The sequence below is a fragment of the Lissotriton vulgaris genome, chromosome 8 (assembly GCF_964263255.1).
Source record: "Lissotriton vulgaris chromosome 8, aLisVul1.2, whole genome shotgun sequence".
NCBI classification, from domain to species: Eukaryota; Metazoa; Chordata; class Amphibia; order Caudata; family Salamandridae; genus Lissotriton; species Lissotriton vulgaris.
This window is the reverse complement of record NC_141696.1, coordinates 1141130405-1141150669: the sequence shown is the minus strand read 5'-3', so window position 1 is coordinate 1141150669 and position 20265 is coordinate 1141130405. Positions and strand designations below refer to the sequence as shown.

Genomic DNA, 20265 nt, shown 5'->3' with positions numbered 1-20265 from the left:
TGAGTCTAAGGTAGCTGGCAAAAGCTTCTCGGTGCTTATGGCTGAAATAAATTACCACAGGGCACTCACTCGATGATGATAAACGGAGTGTTGTGGAGAAAAAGTAAAATTCAATTATTACAGAACTTGAAGTCCCCCTAAAAGGAAGTACTTCCTGCGAGCATGTATCGCAACTGTTTGCGCTTCACATTTCGAAAATGACGGTGCAACTTTGTTCACTTAATTCATGTATTTATTTATTTTATTTATCAAGGTTTGTATATCGCGAACTTGACGCATATGCAGCAGATTAATGGCACACAAGCACACCGGAACGACAGGCACAAAGCAGAGGAGTGCGGGGAGAGGGGAGAGGTGCGACACGGCAGGCAGAGTAGGAGGAGGAGGGGGGAGGAGAGTAGGGGAGGCACGGCCTAGCGGCCGTGCAATCAAGAAGTGAGGGGGCGGAGCTGGGGAGGGGAGCTGGGGATGAGAAATGCGACGTGCGGATGAGGGAACTTATGTGCACGCGCTTTTAAGCTCAATGCGCATGCGCATTGAGCTTAAAAGTCACGGGCACTGCAAGGAATCGCCACGATTCCTTGCAAGTTGGATAAAGAGTGGATAAGCCACCATAGTCTCGCTTGCTCGATGCGCATGCGCATCGACAGGCGAGACCTAAAAATGCCAGCCATGTGTGGTTAGCTGTACCAATGTTGCTGTGTACAAATGCATGTATGCTCATAAATCTGGGTGTACATGCATGTCCTTCTGGGCATATGTCCGAGTTCCTCTATATGACACTTGCTTCTGCATGCATGCACCATGCAAGAGCCAACTGTGCGGCTTGGTCAGCTCAGTTTTAATCTAGGCTTTTGACTGCTGTAATACCACGACCTCAGCCAAAGACCGAACTCTTTACCTTCCCTCCTGTAGTGTACTCTGCTCAACCCTTAAGCAACTAGTTTACTTGTTAGAGCACGCCACTACACTACACGCAGGACTACTGCTTTCCTAATGGGAGACAGCAATTCCTGTACAAACTCCTGTTGAGTTTCTTATTCCAGGAGCTTTGTGTAATGAGCAAATATGTCCCTACTCGCCTATAATAAATCATTACATGCAAGTAATAGTGCCTTTAAATCACTACTTGCAAGAATTTATCACAACTGAATAATGACGGCATTCGCTATCTCACTAAACAGAGAGTGAGAGACCTTTCTGCATCTTCTGAGGACACATCTCCCTCATAAGCAACATTTGCATTAGCAAGCACCCAGTGCCCACCATACCGCCTACTGCTGTCCGATACCTAATTTGATGGCACACCGTTGGTGAATAGTCAAGCTAGTCAAGCTGCAGCGATAAGAAGCGAGGCCTGGCATGAAACGACATTTAATTTTGTGAGGTGGCAGGCAAGGGTACGACAGGCACCATTTGCTTGCCAGCGACTATGTGGCCTGCGAGGGAGAAGTGTGCAACAAGGTCTCTCACATCTGCTTAGTGAGACATTCAGCGATGATAAATTATTACGTCAGTATTGACTTCACCAGTGCTTTAAAAACGGATACAAAACTGCATCTCAGTTCGGCAGCAACGGGGGGGGTAAGAGGAGCGGTGAGTGTGACAGGAGTGACTAGCAGGGGCAGGGCCTGCTGTTTATATTGTATTTTGGGATTTGCAGTCCTTAGTAGAGTTTCTTTCATGGGGAAAAACTACAACTTCCAGAATCCAAAGGATAATAACAGATCTAGGTGGTACTCACATTTTACTTTGGCGACTAGTGAGCTCGCTGGGTAATCTCGGATCTCAGGGAGGCTCATGCCCTGCTGCCTAGTGACTACATGGTCACTAGGACTTCAGTGACTTGAAATATTTAAAAAACGTAAATCAGCTCATAAACAAAGGATAAAATACAAGCAAGCATACTACAATTCAGAGACATTTGTGGCATTCTGCACAATGCCTTCAGAGGTTCATTCTTGAGAGCTACTAACGTTTAAAAGGAACTCCAACATGCCTTATGCTACAGAGGCCCAAATGTGAATCAACTACTAAAGTAGTACACACAAATGAAGATAGTGCAGAGATAAAAGCTTTGGGACAGCAAACATGCAGTGAAAAACCCCATCCGACGGCCAACCATCACTGAGAATTCTTGACCTCAAGTTCAAGACCTTAGAAAAATGACTAACGGACATTCATTCGATTAGTAATAGCAACGGCCTGGAATCACAGCATCAGTTCAAAGTCTCTCATACAACTAAAAAGGGAAACTCACTATGCCACACACTTAAACCATGTCTACCTCACTCAGCTCTCAGAGGCAAAACTGAACAGTGATTGACCGTGTGCTAGCCCAAAGCGTAGAATAAGTTTAATGTGTGCGTGAAGGTTCAACTAACCATACCTGTCATGTTCGATCACTTTCTGCAACCCTTCGCAGCATTTGTTGCTAGAAATCTGTTTCAGCGTCATTATTTTATCTGCAGGGAAAATGGAAAGCAAAACATTTTAATATAAAAAGGAGCTATAAGTGAGTGAAAGTGGAATGACCATGTGTGTTACATAAATTCGATACGTTAAATACAACAACCAAATATCAGCCTAAAAACCTATTCATGCTTCCTGAGGTGAACTTTGGCAATGGTGTGGAAGTTGGCCAGGGCTGTTCATTAGTGTATAGTTAAAAGAACACTTCCGCAGTTATACCGGACACAGTGTGACACAAGTAATATACATTCTGCCACCAATGACCACCATCCAACTACTAGGCCGGCAAATACAAAGGACTCTTGCAAACACCACTACCCCTGGATTTTGGCCTCCAGTCAACATTTCATTCCTTGTAGATACAGGTTAAGGGAGAAAGCACTTGAGTGTGCATCTCATTACAGACAGCTCTGAACACGGTGCGTACAGCCCAATAACTGAATTTGTGTCTTTATTTCCGGAGTTTTGCAAAGCACTTCTGTTTAGCCATCTGCCCACTTCAGAGTGCCTGTTACAGTTGTTAGCAATTGCATATGGGCAGTCAGGTCCCAGAGGTATCCCTTTGCATGGGTCGTATCAACTAATCAATGCTAGTGATTGAAGAACTGGTACCAGAGGTTGGTATTAGGTAATTGTGTTGGTTAGCAAAGTGGGAAGAGTGAGGTTGTTTTTCCTCAGCCCTTAGAGTCCAGTCCAATTGTGATGTGGGCCCTGATTTGCCTTTGTCAATCACTCCATTCTGCCTCATATCTGGACAGTTGTATCTTCCCCACAAGCAACGAGTGGTCTGATCTGGGAAGGTGCGAAGTCCGAGCAACATTTTCTTCAACTTGTCTGCCCAACGTTGGTGACTTTGGGTAAGAGTAGCTACTGAATTATTTTCTTTTGGAATTTGTGTTTTGCCAATGGTTATCATCGCCTCTGGTGCGAACGAGAGGTAAAAGAGGTCAGTTTTCAGCTGTCAGATTGAGAACGTAGCAGTTTCAGTCCATGGCCAATTTGTGATTAGTCCCCATTCTCAATTCCTCTGAACTTTTGTGGAATTGTATGTGATAGTTTGCTGATGTGAGGACTCCAATAGGAATGTAGTGGGACAACAATTTTATGGAGTACCCCAGATGTCATTCTTAATATATCTGTAGACAGAATTTTAAAGTTGAACCTGGACTAATAGAAGAGTCAATGGCGACCTTTTAGGGATGATTAGATGTGCTACCGACTTTGTAAGGCTCACTGTGGACAAGCTGAACTATATTTAATGATTTTTTGGGCAAAGTATATTGAAATAATCCAACCTACCAATGGCAGGGCCATAATTGTATACATCCAATGGATGGTTTCCATGAATGATAGCTTACTTGGAAGCGGTGTTTCTGACCACCTACTTTACTTGAGGTTCAACAGAGACACCTGTATTTAGGAATATAACCGACTTTTTGATTTTCAAACTCGGAGCAGTACCAACCGCAAGGGGACAATCCAGGGGAAGATCTCCATCTGTTATCTCCCACTAACAAGACCTTAGATTTAGAGTCCCTTAGGTTTTTAGGGGACTGTCATACCTGGGCATTACCTGTAAATTCATAATTGGACAACTCAAGGCCTGGTGCAGGTCCTGCAACAACAAAGAGTCCCCTTGCATTCAAACTCGTGCCCATAATGGGAGGAAGAAGCATATATGAAATAGAGCAATAAAGTGTTCTTGTATAGACACCAAAAGGCTCTGCTGCATTTGTGCGCAAAGTCATATACACGTTGGTATAAAAGTATAGTTCTGCGGAGGGACAGTCAGGGCTTTTCATGAATCTGTTCCATCATTATGGTTAAGGTTGCACTCGACCACACTCGAAATTGGATGACAGAGGTGTCAGTAAATCTTAAATATCTCAAGGTTATTTCTTTATGTTCCAGTGTGCTTGAGATGGCCAATCACAGTTTTAGACTTGTAGCCTCACTGGAGGTCTTTCAAAACATTTTTGCGTATTATTCTAGTGCGACTATAACACAAATACATTCTTACCCAGAGGCTTTCAAGAAGGAATACGGAATTTGCTAAACTTTCAGCCCAAAGTGTCCATTTTACAGACAACTCAAATTCACCCGACAGGGCTAGTTATGTCATATATGTGCAGTGGGCCACTCAGTATCCAAGTGACTCTACATATGAATCCGGACACCCTGATGTCAGGCGCAGCATCAGGTTATAAATACAGCCTGCTTGATGGCATGGGCTCAGAAAGTGTTTTTCTCCAACCTGTGCCTGATCATTTTTGTCGTTGCGTAGAGTGAGGACCAAGATGATGAATGAGCAGTCTTCTGCTTCATCGCCCAACAGTAAAGATCCGATGCTATTGCACTCTCTGGAGATGCCCACCAGGCACATTACGGGTCTGAGCTATGGCACCAAAGGATTGGCCTATCGTACAGCTGTGTGCCACATTTGATCACTTGTGGCAATACAACCATGAAGAGGGCAGTGTTCACCTTTAATGTGCATTTTGAACCACAGTGGAACCCAGACTCAAAGCTTCACCATGGCACAAGTTCAAAACACAGTTTGAGAGTGAGCTGAGGTTAGTGTTAAGTATAAAGGGCACCATTGTCACAGCATAACAGGGTGTTGGACGTGTAACCCACAACAACATATTCTGCTTCAAGACATGATGAGGAAAAGCTATCTGAGAAGACTCAGAGCATCCATGATCCAGGCAAGGGGAAAGAGTACGACATTCTCAACATCGATAACCAGCCCGTCAGCCTGCGCCCCCACCAAGAGATTGAGGTGTTTCTTCAAGGCCGGTCCCACAACCAAATCAAAGGCTGTAGGACTAGATTTGCTGAAATGAAGACTAGAATGACAACTTTGGGAAACTTTTGAATTTGTTGTTAGGAAGAGATATCGCGGGTACATCCTCTACCTTTTAACACACACTACCATGCAACCTGGCACTCTTGTGCAGCATCAGAGTATAATTAAAGGCTACCTGGGTGCATGCACTCAGACTATGCATGCCTCTAACTGGTGTCTTCTCAAGCCTGTTGCCATGCAGCGAGAGGTCTACTCCCAGCAACACAGTTTTACCTTCGGAGAGACTCAATGGAAATATATATACGCATACATACTCAACTGACGATTAGCCTTAATGTAGGCTTACATATGTGAATTAAAATAGCTTGGGGCAAAACTCCTGAATATTATTCACAAGGGCTCTTTTGCAATAATGTCCACTCTGTATAACTTACCAACTTCTGAAGTTCTACCACAATCTATTGTCTCATATAGGCACTTGAGAGAGGGCTTTCTCCACTAACCAGTGCAGGAAAAAAGGGGGATCCTGCCCGATCTTGAATAATACTAGCTGCTATTACTGAGTGGTATATGGGCTGGTCCCATTGAAATATGACCAATTTGTCCATGTAATATGCCAAAAGCAGGACATATTCAGCAGTGTGTGCATGTTGTCTGTTTTCCACGCCAATGAAATGGAGCGAAACAGGCGATCAGATTGCCATCAATTGACAAGTGCTTAAGATATAACTCTGATTTGGAGGCACATTTTTAACTTAGTTCAATCCCTGTATGTATGAAACAGGCACGCACTGAAAAAATGTCAGAAGTACTTGTATGTATAAGTAATTACATTAGTAACCATTTAAATAACACTTTTAAAAAATGCCTTTTATTGCACTACGCATCCCAATGTAGGGTGTCAGAGCGCTTTACATCACATACACACTTATCAATCATACAAGTGTGTAAACCAAGGTACAGGAAATGTTCAATAAGGCAATGAGGGTTTACAAGACATAGGAGTCCCAAATCCTCCATTCTGGTAGGCATTATATGTTAAGAATGCTTGGTCTGAAGAAACACAAAGTCATAATTGAAAACGTAACACAGTGGCTGGGGTTGCCTGCACTAAAAAGACTAGTACTCAAAGCAAACCTTTTGTTACACCTAGAATAACACAATTGAGAAACAAATAAAGTTTATGCCGTACACTTTTCATGCAGCTCCTTGATGACGGTTCATAGCAAAGTGCGTCATATTGGGAATATAACTTATAAACTGCAAGTACAAGGGTATACAATACCCCCTGCTGCACATCATAAGGATATTGAAAGTCACCAATGAGTTCCAAACCCATATAGAGGAACGAGGCTGACCTTTATAAGGTAATGGAACTCCAAGGTGACTTGCAATATCCTCATCATGCATGCAGGGGGTACTTTATTCCATATGTTACATGGCCACACCATCACCTTTCCCATTACATTTGTTGCTAACAGATATTAGAAACAATTCAATACTAGTCAGTTGAAAAAAAAAAGCTGCAGTAGCTTAGAATGTGTAGAACCATACATTAAGCCTCCAGCTTTTCCCTATCTAAGGAGTGCAAAAAAAAAAAAAAAAAACTATCTCACTGCTTGTCAGTAAGCTATGAAACTAGAGCACAAGGAAGAAAAGCAACATACTGCTTTAAACAGCTTCTCTGTGACCAGACCTGCCGTCCACCTCGGCTACTGGCTCTGGCAGCAGGCATTGTGATGCAAACACAAGGAGATAATGGATGGAGTGCTGAAACTTTTCAAACACTCACCCCCAGTAACAGATCTGGGTTGAATCCATCATCATTAACCCTGGGCAGTGTTGGCAACAAACTCCGTGAAGCTCCGCTACGCCGCCTGCCTCCACCCACCTCTTAATATATAACTTAAAAGTACATTAAAGCAAGTTAAAAAAGACTTACCTTTTAACTGCGGCGTCCCTGGGCTGCCCTTCTCCTCTTCTTCGACATTAGAAATACTAATTGGAAAACTGCGAACACGCCTGCGAATGCACACTTCTTACGAGAAATGCGCATGTGCGGGGCGTGCACAGTTTTCTTATTAGTATTTCTAATGGCGAAGAAGAGGAGAAGGGCAGCCCGGGGATGCTGCGGTTAAAGGGTAAGTCTTTTTAACTTGCTTTAATGTACTTTTAAGTTATACTATTAATAGGGGGGTGGAGGCGGGCGACGGGCCAACTCTTTGCTGCTGAGTTTTGCCTACTCTGCAGAAAAGGCAAATTTCTGCACACTCGGCAGGCAGGGCGTAGTTCTCCGCCCATGTTTAACCCGTTGCGTGCTTGTGACGGAACCGTTCCGTCACAAGCCTCAGATGGGCTGTGCTGGTGACGGAACGGTTCCCTCACGGCCAGCGCGGCGCAGGCGCGGTGAGCGGATTTTGCGCCTGCGCGGCACGTTCTATTAAGCGTGCGAGGCCGTGACGGAACCGTTCCGTCACAAGCACAGCCCACCCGAGGCTCGTGACGGAGCCGTTCCGTCACAAGCACGGGAGCGCCGCACGGCGCCCCTCCCCCGTAGCACTGCAGCGGAATAGCCGCCGCAGCTAAGGGGTTAATCATCATTCTTTAGCTAACTTCGCTACCCCAGTTCAGACACAGCTATTGCAAATCAGTCTTGACCCTCTGCCTCATGGGAACAGTCCAGCCCGAACTACCAAGCCTGGTCTTTCCTGTAATTTCAGAACTCGAAAGTAATAACCATATAAGAGTCTAATTCTGATGTTGTTTCTTAATAATCGACAACTTGGTACATCACAGGTTGCAAATTATAAAGAAATGAGTGATTGACGTTTATAAAGGGACTACAGAAGCCCATGTATTATAATCATATCTCTGGCAAAAGCAGTTACTGTCTGCGCTTTCTACATGAAATACATAACTATTACGTTCATGATAAACATTGTGCGTTGCAGCATGCACATTAACACACTATGCTATTTCATCACGAATAAAAGCTGCGACAAGACATAATACAGGTCTCTCCAGCAAGGGCATACCCATTAACCACCACAGTTATTTGCCAAAATCATTGCGCCTGAAAATTGATTGACACACAAAGGTCTCAGCAGCAGGTGCATTACCCTGTAAGATATTTTTAAACACTACCTTTGGTACTGTAGTAAATGACTTCTCCACTGTCCTCCACTAGATAGACTATTCCATGACATCTGTGACATCATAGAATGCCTGGGTGTCTCTCTGGCTCACAGGGCCTCTCTCTACCTCATTGTGGCAGTTGGTCAACTCAGGCTGAGCTGCTAACAGCTGGCTCCTGGTGGGGTCATATTTGTAGTACTTATCTTGTCTTATCCATCTAACCTAGAAGGGATCTTAAATAAAGGATTATCCAACTTACCCATCTTCCTTTACTACAGGTACCAAGTAAGCCAGACCAGACTGGATGTCACATTTGTCCTTCTCTTGCCAATTTCTTTACGGTAGTGTGACAGTCAGACCCTGTTTTTGATGGCACCATTCACGTTCTTCTACCACACCTTAACACCCCCAATTGATGGCATTCCTGTACATTGTTTTTCATTTCAAACACAACTAGTATTCAATCCTAGATTCTAGTTTAGTAAACCACCCCAATTTATTATGAGCAGTGCCGGCCCAACCACTTAGCGCGTATGGATACCAGGCTGCCGCCCTGCACACATGGCCCGAAATAACTTCATACACTGCTCGCCCTCCTTTCACGGCGCACTACGAGGCTGGGGATTTGTGAGGAGGAGGGGCGCAGCATGTGGCAAACCTTCTGTCAGTTTAATCGCCCGGCTGGGGTTCCCCGTTAGCCGTCTCCACGAGATAGCGCCTGGAAGACCAAGCCCCCGCGTCAGTGCCACTAGCCTTCCCCAACCACTGAATACGATCATCTACCTGCGAACTCCGTCCTGTCGCCTGCAGACCCTGAATAGCTGGGAGTGAGAAGGCGGACCTGCCCGCCTCTTCCCATGACCAGCCCCTTCCTCTCGACTAGGGCCGCCTCCCTCCGCAACAAGGCGCCAATCAGCTGCACGGCTTTACGGTCCCGCTCGGCCGCCATGGCTGTCTGAACAGTGAAGGGAAGAGAACGGAGCGGGAGTCAGGACTGCGGCGCATTGTGACGCGGACGCCCGTGAACGTGGAAGGATGGAAGCCGGGAAACCTTCGGGGGTAGCCGAGCTTCTAAAGGTGACCAGGAAGAAGGAAAACAGATACAGAATCTAAGGTCACCTTCCGTAATGAATTGGCCAATAGGACGCCTATGGGAGATCTATTGCTTTGACAATCAGTGCGGTCTCAGGCTCAAAGGCTAGTGAAGAAGAGATGACCGGCTGCTGGCAGGGTATTCCTAGTTTCCAACCATGACCCACCTACGGCCTTAGGGCAGCACTTTCTGCCATTTAAAATTACCCTTTCGCCAACTATTCTTGGACTGTTGAGTTTTCAGTGTCTACCACGCCCACTGCTGGAGGGCGCAGTCCAGGGCAGTGCCCGTCCTTGCTTCCATTGCGCCCTGGGGGGAAAGAAATGTGTCAGCCTTGTTACAGCTGGCGAATAAAATGAGCCAGCAGGGAGTTCATTTTGTGTTCACAGTGCTGTCACATCAAAGCAGTGTCTGGCCGCTCAGCACAAACTTCTCTGAAGTAAAATAGCACTAAGGTTTACAATTTATGAAAGTATGTGGCAGAACTGGGAGTAACAGTAGAAAATATTTCTTAATATAAATTGTCTTGAATACACTGAGCAACCACAATATTAAGAGGTCGAGTCTAAGCCGAAAACTGAGATGTCCAATGGACAAGTGAGCCAAACCACTGCAGATTTTCATGATAGCCATTCACTATACATAAAGGGTTTCCATTTAGATTCAGCATAACTAACATTAGCACAGTTACGAGAGCATAGGCTGTGAACTTAGATTGGATATGCATGCACTAAATAAATTTAAACTTTCCTGAAACAGTTAGAGTGAAATAATGAAAGTGCTCTATAGCTGTGGCAATGTGAAAGCCTGTAGTCTGAAAGCTACATTTACCAGGAATATGGACAGACGGCTTGCCTTTATGTGGAGGTGACACTACTTACTTGTGGAAGACACCTCCTGCTGAGCTTCCGTCATTACTCTGAGTGGTACTACCCTGTGATATGGCTGGCATCAATCTTAGACGGGTGTGAAAGAAGAGACACTGTATCCCGACACACATACATAAACGATGCAAGGCAGTCTGTTCAAGTCTAGGCTACGGAATGGAAATCATCTTTAATATCCAATCTCTTTGTGCATCCAGAACCCTTGCATAACGCAAAATGATACCGCGCCCACCCCCCCAGAATGTTATAAAGCCCACAAGTGTTGCTTCTCTCGCTGACATTCATAGGCATGGGCTGAATGGGGCTTTTCATAAACTGTTGGGGTATGTGGAGGGTTGGGACCCGCCTGTGTATTTAGTAATTTTCTGTTTACTGTTCCTAAATGACTAAGAAGATGCTATTGAAATGAGTGAAGAGGCCCAGTGGATTCAAACCAACGGGTGCCAGCCTCTCTCTCTCAATGGAAAAAACTTTTAAAAACAGCGCTATGGTCTGGCTCAAACCATTGAAATTTGCTGGAAAAACACTTTACTACCTCAGAAACTGCATGTAACATTTACTTTATACAAGTAAACAACTTAGTTCTCTTCGCTGTGATTTTACCAAGCTGCACAAATGTAACCCCTTGCAGGGCTTGCATCCTGGTTTTAGTTAATAAGTATCATATCACACAATGCTGAATCTAAGTATATTTAAAATACATGCACACTCCGCATTCAGTTTAATTGGAACTCCCAATGGGCACTGGGGAAAGTTCTAAAGAGCACATATTCGAACGCAACCCCCTCTGAGACGCTATCGACTAATTTTAGGATTCTTACTTCAAAGGTTTTTACAATGGGTTCTTAAGTTCACCCATCTGGACTCGATAGCACCTGGACTCATACTGGCATCATGTTTAAGTTGTATAGCAAGACATACTGAAATCAGGAACAGCAATGACACCGGTGTTAGAGAAATGACACACCACCCCAAATGTGTAATAAAGGCTCTTGGAAAGTGTCTGCCCTTTTCCCTTGTGCTACGTATTTCATACATAACTATAACGTGATAACAACTGAACAGGAGCCCTTGTGGAGTTTTAACTCTATTTAATCCATGTTCTTTTCCTAGGTGCCTCGTGTCACTGCCATGTGCTATACCACCCACCCCGGTAAGCCTAGGCTGTCTAGCTTAATATCACAGTATGGCCATTTGTAGCAATGCCATCTCTGAAGGACTTAGGTCCGGCCGACCCCTTGGCACAGGCCCCATGAGTGCGAAATCTCATGAAACGCCAGAAAAAGGCACATCCATGCAGTCGCTAAATCCGACAGAAAATGGATATGATAAAACCCGCACTGCAACCTCAGACGTAGGCATCGTTTGGCAGAGGAAATGGCCCAAGTTACAAACAATACAACTTTTGATGTGTAGCTCGGGAGAGTGTGTTGTGTTGTATACCTTTTAAGGTTTGTCCTCGTTGTTCTTGTGTTCCTTCACGAGTTGTATTCACGAGCTGTACATGCACATGCTGTAGAATGTTATCTTTTGATGTTGTGTTCCTTTTCTTCAGTTGTTCCCTTTGTATACACAGCGGCTTCTGCAGCAGCTGTTCAAGGAGAAGGACTGAAGAGAGGAAGCTCCGTTGGTATCTTGATACTGAAATAAACTACTTAAATACATCATTTTCCTGCATCTTTACTTAACAAATTGGCGACGATTCTGCCAACGGAGAGAACCCACATTTGAGGATTTATTCTCTTTCAAGGATTTATTTTTATTTTTTTTGTTGCGTATTCATAACAAAGATTTTTTTATTTTTAAATATATTCTCTTTGAACTCTCGCACTCGTATGGCTTGCTGATTTGGTAATGTATTGATAACTTTATTTTTGGTAAAAAAATTTACTGGATCTTTTAAAAGCACACGCTCGTGCAACTAAACCATTCCAAGCTCGCACAACGGAATCAGCCCAGCAGCTTCAGAACGTCTGACCAAGGTACGTCTCTTGCGCTAAGCTCCTGATGACGCGCACTACGTAATTGACGTTGGACGAGGTAACGTTAAGGTTGATCGACGTGCCACCATCTTGGTTTTTGTGCATTTTTGGGATTTAGCATCGGAAGTGCGAGCAAGTATTTAAAAGTTACCGATAAAGTTAATTTGAATACAAATCAGCAACGCTTTCACTTTCTTCAGTCCAGGATTCATTAATTTGAAGCTCTGAGGTACTTTCTTTATTCTATTGATTTTTTTTTAAACATTTCTTGCATCTCAATTTTATAATGGCTACTCAACAAAACTTTACAATTCAGAATCCTTTACCTTTTTGGTCTTCTGGTTGTGATCCACACATTAAATGGTTGGAATGGAAAGCATATTTTATAAACTTCATTAAGGCAATTGATGTTGACAAAAAAATGTCTGCAGAAAGGAAAAAGACCCTTTTTCTTTATTCTCATGGTCCAGCTGGTTTAAAAACGTATGAAAAAATGCAGAAAACTGCTGTAAGTGGTGATATGGATGAATTTGTTATTATTCTTAAGGATTTTGACAATCATTTCTCACCAAAAGTATGCATTAGCATTACTAGATACAATTTTTTTCATAGAAAGCAAGATTCTAATGAAACTATTGATGAATATGCCTCTGCTTTAAGACTAATCGCGGGAGATTGTAAATTTGAACAATTAGAAGATCAGTTAATAAGAGACCAAGTTGTCGTGCACGCATGTGATACTTCCATTCAAGACCGTTTGTGGATTAATGGTGACTCTGATCTGAAAGACATTTTAGCACTAGTGAGGAAAGCAGAACTCTCAAGTCGTAGTGCTAAAGCTTTAAAGAAAGAAAAAAAGTCAGAAGACAAAAGTGAAAATATAATTAGCAGAATTAAAGACAAATCATATGAAAAGAATAAGAAGCCCAATTTAAAAAAATTTTAAGCATGATTTTTCTGAAGACAAAGAAAATTTGAAAGATAATTTGAAATGTTTTCGTTGTGGAAGCAGTTCTCATCTCGCTAACAGCAAGAGTTGTCCTGCTTTAAAACACAAATGCTCTAATTGCAGTATTGTAGGGCATTTTGCTAAAGTCTGTTATAGGAAAAAGTCTGTTAAAGTGAAATGTGTTATTGATGATAATGTTTCAAGTTCTAGTGATGATAATTCTATCAAAAAGATTTAATTCAACACCGTTTTAGATAATAAGATTAATGATAGTTCCAAATAACTATTTTTATTAAATATTATTGACAAAGAGAATAATAGAAAGAAACCTCTTTGCTTATTATCTTTAGGTGGTGTTGAAGTTCAAATATATGCTGACTCTGGTTCCCCATACACAATAGTCAATGAAGCTATATGGAAGAGTATGTTTGTTAAAAAACTTGGAAATGATCTGTTACCACCTGACATTCGTCAAGTGGGGTCTTTGGTTGATTCTGTAATAAATGCCCCAAGTCCCGGCAATAAAGATGAAGTAAGATCTTTTGTAGGTCTAGTTGAATTTTACTCGAAGTTTGTTAAGAACTTCTCGAGTAAAATTTTCAATATCAGACAATTATTAAAGAATACATCTAAATTTCTTTGATCTAAAGAGTGTAATGAAGAATTCAACAATATTAAATGTGAAATTGCAAAAGCTCCAGCTTTGAGTTCTTTTGATGCCGAATTGGACAATGTGATTACTGTTGATGCAAACAACAAAGGTCTTGGTTGTGTGTTTTCACAGCTAGATTCTGAGGGGAAGGAGTACATAATTGCTTATGCTTCGCGTTCTTTATCTCCCACTGAGGGAAATTTCTCGGTAATAGAGAAGGAATCCTTAGCTTGCATTTGGTCTTTAGAACATTTTAGAGATTACGTTTGGGGGAAACCTTGCATTCTCAGGACCGATCACAAACCTTTAGTGAGGCTTTTAACTACGGAAGGTGTATTTAATGCTTCACCCAGAATAGCCAGGATGTCTTTAAGATTACAGGATTATAATTACAATGTGGTTTATGTGCCTGGTAAAGAGAATGTAGTGGCTGTTTTTCTTTCACGCATGCCAATAAATCTTGTGGATAGTTCTGACCACGAGTGGGAAAATATTCAGGTTGCTTTGGTTCATGATCATGGTCTTCCTCGTATAGATAGAGAAGATTGGGATTTATTTTATAAGAAAGATTCTGTTTTAGTGGAATTATCTTCCTTCATTTCAAAGGGATGGCCTGTTAAACACAATTTATCGGATGAATTAAAGCAATTGTGGGAGATTTGTGATGAGTTTTCTATTTTGAATGGTAACATTTTACGAAATGGAAGGGTTATTCCTCCTAACTTTAAAAAAAGGATTGTGGAAATGTGTCATGAAGGTCACTGTGGTATAGTGAAGACTAAGCAGAAAGTTAAGCAGTGGTTCTGGTGGACTGGAATGGATTTATTCATTGAGAGGATCATTAGAGATTGTGTGTGGTGTGCTAACTCTGATAAAACTTTGATAACCCTGAAACCGGCTATGGCTGAGCCAATTATTCCTAAAGAACCTTGGCACACAATTGCCATTGATATTATGGGGCCTATTGGAGCATCCAACAAGTATGTTTTAACTGTTATTGATTTATTTTCAAGGTGGCCAATTTTGAAAGTGGTTGAAAAAATTACTTCTGAGGTAGTGATAAATTTTTTGGATGGTGTTTTTGTTGGAGAAGGGTTACCTGTGTTGTTGATTAGTGATAACGGTGTACAGTTTGTTTCTAATATTGCCAAGGATTATTTAAAAAAAATTGGTGTAAGGCATTGCACTACTTCCTTATACAATCCGAGTGGCAACGGTATGGTTGAAAGGTTTCACAGAGTATTCAAAAATGCATGCTATACAAGGTGCTGTGGCTAACGATTCTGATTGAGAATTACAGTTGGTGAAGACTATTTGGATGTATAGAACTTCACCTCATGAAGTTTTAGGTACGTCACCTTTTGAAGTTATGAGGGGAAGGTCAGTACGCACTAAGTGCAATCCTGAATGGGTGGTTTCCAATATGAAACCAATGATTCCTCTTGAAGAGTTAAGGGACAGAATAAAAGACAAACATTTGAAGGTTAAGGATGTGTATGATTTGAAACACAATGTTAAGTTTTGTGATGTTCGTGTAGGATCTTGGGTTAAAGTTAAAAAACCTTGGGGGGTTAAAAAAGGTGAAAGTCAATTTTCTAAACCATTAAAGGTAGTAAATATTTACAGAAATGCAGTACATTTGAGTGATGGGAAAGCGTGGAACTTAAAACGGATTGCAGTTCTCAAAAGTTACATTAGTTTGTATAAATACAGGAAATTCTGGTTTGTCTAAGGGAATCTCACAACATTTCATCATTGAAGATGACCTTATAAAAAATCAAAATTCAAGTGTAGGAAGTAGTTTAGCTAGTTCTTCAACAGGAATGCATGGTGCTGTTACTTCTGCTGTTACTTCTGAAGAAGTGAATAGTGCAATAACATCTAAAGAGATGGATAGTACTACTGTTACATCTGAAGGGGTAAACAGTGCTGTTACATCTAAAGAAATGGAATGTGCTTCTACATCTGTAAGAACATCTGAGAAGTTAAATAGTGTTGTAGCATCTAAAGAATTGGAAAATGTTGTTGTTGCTGGATCATCTGGGGCATTGGAAAACGTTGATGTTACTTCTTCTATGGCTACGCTTAATGATGTTATTATCAATGTTGATCGTTCTGTTAGAGCTAAATCCAAACCTATTTGGTTAAAAGATTTTGTTTGTGATGATTTTTCTGATAAATGTTTTTTTAAAAAATTTTTTATGGTTCTATTATTAGGAGGAAGATGTCTTATGTTGTATACCTTTAAGGTTTGTTCTCGTTGTTCTCGTGTTCCTTCACAAGTTGTATTCACGAGCTGTACATGCACATGCTGTAGAATGTTATCTTTTGATGTTGTGTTCCTTTTCTTCAGTTGTTCCCTTTGTATACACTGCGGCTTCTGCAGCAGCTGTTCAAGGAGAAGGACTGAAGAGAGGAAGCTCCGTTGGTATCTTGATACTGAAATAAACTACTCAAATACATCATTTTCCTGCATCTTTACTTAACAGAGTGCCTGCCCTGCTTTTTTGTTTGAACAACTGATACATTTGAACGTGACTGAAAAATAACACCTTTAGGCACACTCAATCCACATGCGTCCTAGCCTACTGCAGCTCTGGGGGAAATAACATTACATTTAAATCTCCGGGTTTGCAACAAGCTGCGCGCTATATGTTTTCCTGTCGCGTTTAAAAAAGTGCACCACCAGCATTTAGTTGTTTTGAAGATAATGTTCGCTGTTGTTCAATAGTAACACTCAAAATGGATTTTATTGGGAGTCTACTGCTTTTTGGGGAGCCACAGTCGACCTGGAGCAAACAGCCCAAGTCTGCCAGGAGTTTTTCACCCAGGTTGAGTTTTCCCAGTGAGCAATGAACAGCTGCTATGTGTAAAATAACAATCACACAATGTGAACAGCACACAAAAACAAGCATTTGCAATGCAATAGGTCTCGCTTTATGAAAGTTTGAGCTATTGGTTTTGTAAATGACACATGTTTTATTTATGTTTTGTTTTTGAAAATAGCGAAATTAATAGCTTTGTCATTTACAATGCCAACAGTTATAACTTTCGTAAATGTGACACATATAGCATTTGTAATGCAATATGTGTTGTATTTACGTGACTTATATGTATTGATATTACAAATAACAATGGCTTCTAATTTTTTAAAATAATTAATATTATATATAGTCCTCGATAACATCCGCACTAAGGTCGATGGGGGACAGACCTCCCTCCTGATTCTTTTAGATCTCACAGCTGCCTTCGATACCCTCTCTCCCTCGGTGTTAACATCTCGACTGAGGGAGATTGGGGTCCGGGGGTCGGCCCTGGGACTCCTTTCCTCTTTTCTCGATCACAGAGAGCAAAGGGTAATGCTGGGCCCGTTCCTATCTCCATCCCTGTCTGTGCAATGTGGGGTCCCTCAAGGGTCAGCGCTTAGCCCTACCCTTTTTAACATTTATGTGACCCCCCTTGCCAGACTTATTAGATCTTTCGGGATGGAGGTAGTTTCCTAAGCGGATGACGCCCAGATCCTCGTCTCTCTCTCTCCCAGCCAGTTACGTCGACTGCCGCCAGTTTTAGATCTTGTATGGAGGCAGTCGGCCAATGGATGATTCACAATTCATTGAAACTGAATGGGGAGAAGACGGAGGTGATGGTATTTGGAGGAAAGGAAGAGATCTGGTCTACTGAGTGGTGGCCGAACTCACTGGGTGCCTGCCCCGATCCTACCTCCTCTGCAAAAAATCTGGGGGTTATGATTAATCCCACCCTCAGTATGTGCCAACAGGTCAACAGGACTGTTTCGACCTGTTGGGGGATCATCCACATACTAAGAAAAATCAGGCACTATCTGTCCCTCCAGGCAAGAAAGCAACTAGCTGTCGCACTTTTGCGCTCTCGTCTGGACTACTGCAATGCGCTGTATGCTGGACTGAATAAGAGTCAGCTGCAGCGCTTGCAGGTGGTCCAGAACGCGCAGCAAGATTTGTTCTCGACTTGCTCAAACGTGCCTCTGCCACCGATGCTCGGAAGCAGCTCCACTGGCTTCCCGTCGGGGATCGCATCCTCTTTAAATCCATGTGTATGGTGTACAAAGCCTTAGCTAAAACTAGACCTACGGGCATTGGATCTATCCTGTCTCAGTACAACCCCGGCAGGAATCTTCGCTCCTCACATAAACTTCTACTTTCTGTGCCTCGTGTCAGGAAGACAAGGTGGGGAGGCAAGGCCTTTTCCAATCTGGCCCCTAAATGGTGGACTGCTCTCCCTCTGGAAGTAAGGTCCCGCACCACTCTACAAGCTTTTAGATCTGCTTTAAAGACCCACCTCTTCACACGCGCATACCTGTAGTGGTGCTCTGCAAGCTTTTTGATCTGTTTTTGATAGGCGCCTTGACACCTTCGGGTTTAGGTTGCGTGATACGAGTGATGCTGTGGCGTTCAGAGATGCTGTGGTAGCGCATAGTGATGTTGTGGTGCCCCTGAGTGATGCTGTGGTGGTGCTGAGTGATACTGTATGCTATGCTATGTTTTGTTTTGCTATCCTATGTTTTGTTTTGTTATGCTATGCTATGCTATGTTTTGCTATCCTATGCTTTGATTTGTTATGCATTGCTATGCTGTGTTTTGTTATGCTATGCTATGTTTTGTTATGCTATGCTATGTTTTGCTATGCTATGCTTTATGCTATGCTATGCTATGTTTTGTTATGCTATGCTATGTTTTGTTGTGTTTTATATTGCTATGCTTTGTTTTGCTATGCTATGTTTTGTTATGCTATGCTATGCTATGCTATGCTATGTTTTGCTCTGTTTGGCATGCAATGCTATGTTTTGCTATGATATTATATGTTTTGGTTTGCTATGCTATGTTTTGTTGTGTTTTGTTAAGCTATGCTATGTTTTGTTGGTTTTGCTATGTTTTTTTATTCTATGTGTATGTTTTTTCATGTTATGTTTTGTTTTGCTGTCCTATGCTTTGTTTTGTTATCCTATGCTTTGTTTTGTTATGCTATGCTATGTTTTGCTATGTTTTGTAATTCTATGCTTTGTTTTGTTATGTTATGCTATGTTTTGTTATGTTATGCTATATTTTATTATGCTATGTTTTGTAGTGTTTTGTTATGCTATGCTATACTATGCTATGTTTTGTTTTGCTATGTTTTGTTATGCTATGCTATGTTTTGTGTTTTGTTATGCTATGCTATGCTTTGTTGTGTTTTACTATGCTATGTTTTGTTTAGTTATGCTATGTTTTGTTTTGATATGCTGGTGAGGGTGTGTGAGGGTGAGTGAGGGTGAGGGTGTGTGAGGGTGTGGGTGTGTGAGGGTGAGGGTGTTTGAGGGTGAGGGTGTTTGAGGGTGAGGGTGTTTGAGGGTGAGGGTGTGTGAGGGTGAGGGTGTGAGGGTGAGTGTGTGTGAGGGTGAGGGTGAGTGAGGGTGAGAGGGTTTTGAGGGTGTGTGAGGGTGAGTGGGGTGAGGGTGAGGGTGTGAGGGAGAGTGAGAGTGAGGGTGGGTGAGGGTGAGTGTGGTTGGGCCACGGTGTCTCTGAAAGCAGTTGTTTTCATTTACTTGGCGCAGGTTCAGGTCCGATAGAATGAAATGATACGGGCCAGGCGAATTCCTCCGCCGTGAAGCCATCCCAAGAGCCCTTTTAAAGTTAACAGTAGAATTTCCCCCATGCTGTTCTCATCTGTCATTCCGCGAGATGTCTATTCTCCGAGCTCTCACTCCGTACATTCCTACACATTCAGGATTGCAAAATGTTATGTTTCTGTTCACACGGTAAGAGCACGCAGTCAATTAGGCACCTCGTGCTTGCACAACTCTCCCCCCAAAAAAAATGTTTCTTGCATGACGTGATGTGACACATTGAACTTCCACCTAGCAAAAGCATTGTTGTTGTCAGAGTGACTTTTAACATTTCACAATTCATGCTCAAATTAAGTTATATTTATTTGTAGCAAGTAGGATTTACGATTTTTTTAAATGAGTGCTGCAAAATGACGTCACCAAAACTTTTCTTGGTTCTTGAAACCAATTTTCTTATGGAGAGTTTTCGCCGCCAATTTCATCCGAAAAATCTGTACTACTATTTAGGTACATGCATTGTTTCATTTTAAATCAAAACGGGTGTGAAATTTACCTTAAAATACTTTTAGACATGTTACAGTCAATGAACGCATTTTGCGTTTACAGAACCGAATTAAAGTGAAAGTGTCAGTGAAGCTCTCGGCATTGCGCGGCGGGGGGGTGTGTCTGTGTGTGTGTGTGTCTGTGGGCTTGGTTAAAGATGAG

At 42.2% G+C, this 20265-nt stretch overlaps 1 protein-coding gene across 2 annotated transcripts in view; it reads right to left on the bottom strand.

Annotated features, from left to right (window-relative positions):
- The window catches only part of ESD (esterase D), a 179141-nt gene extending 169776 nt beyond the window's left edge, over positions 1-9365 (bottom strand). The window contains exons 1-2 of one of the 2 annotated variants that reach the window (XM_086934992.1): positions 9200-9365; positions 2390-2465 (exon numbers count right to left, since the gene is read on the bottom strand). In XM_086934992.1, the coding sequence (XP_086791118.1) occupies positions 2390-2465; positions 9200-9365 (242 nt within the window). Of the gene's footprint in view, positions 1-2389; positions 2466-9074 lie in introns of both variants that reach the window. The other variant, XM_086934993.1, reaches the window with a different exon arrangement.
- Between the last annotated feature and the right edge of the window lie 10900 nt (positions 9366-20265).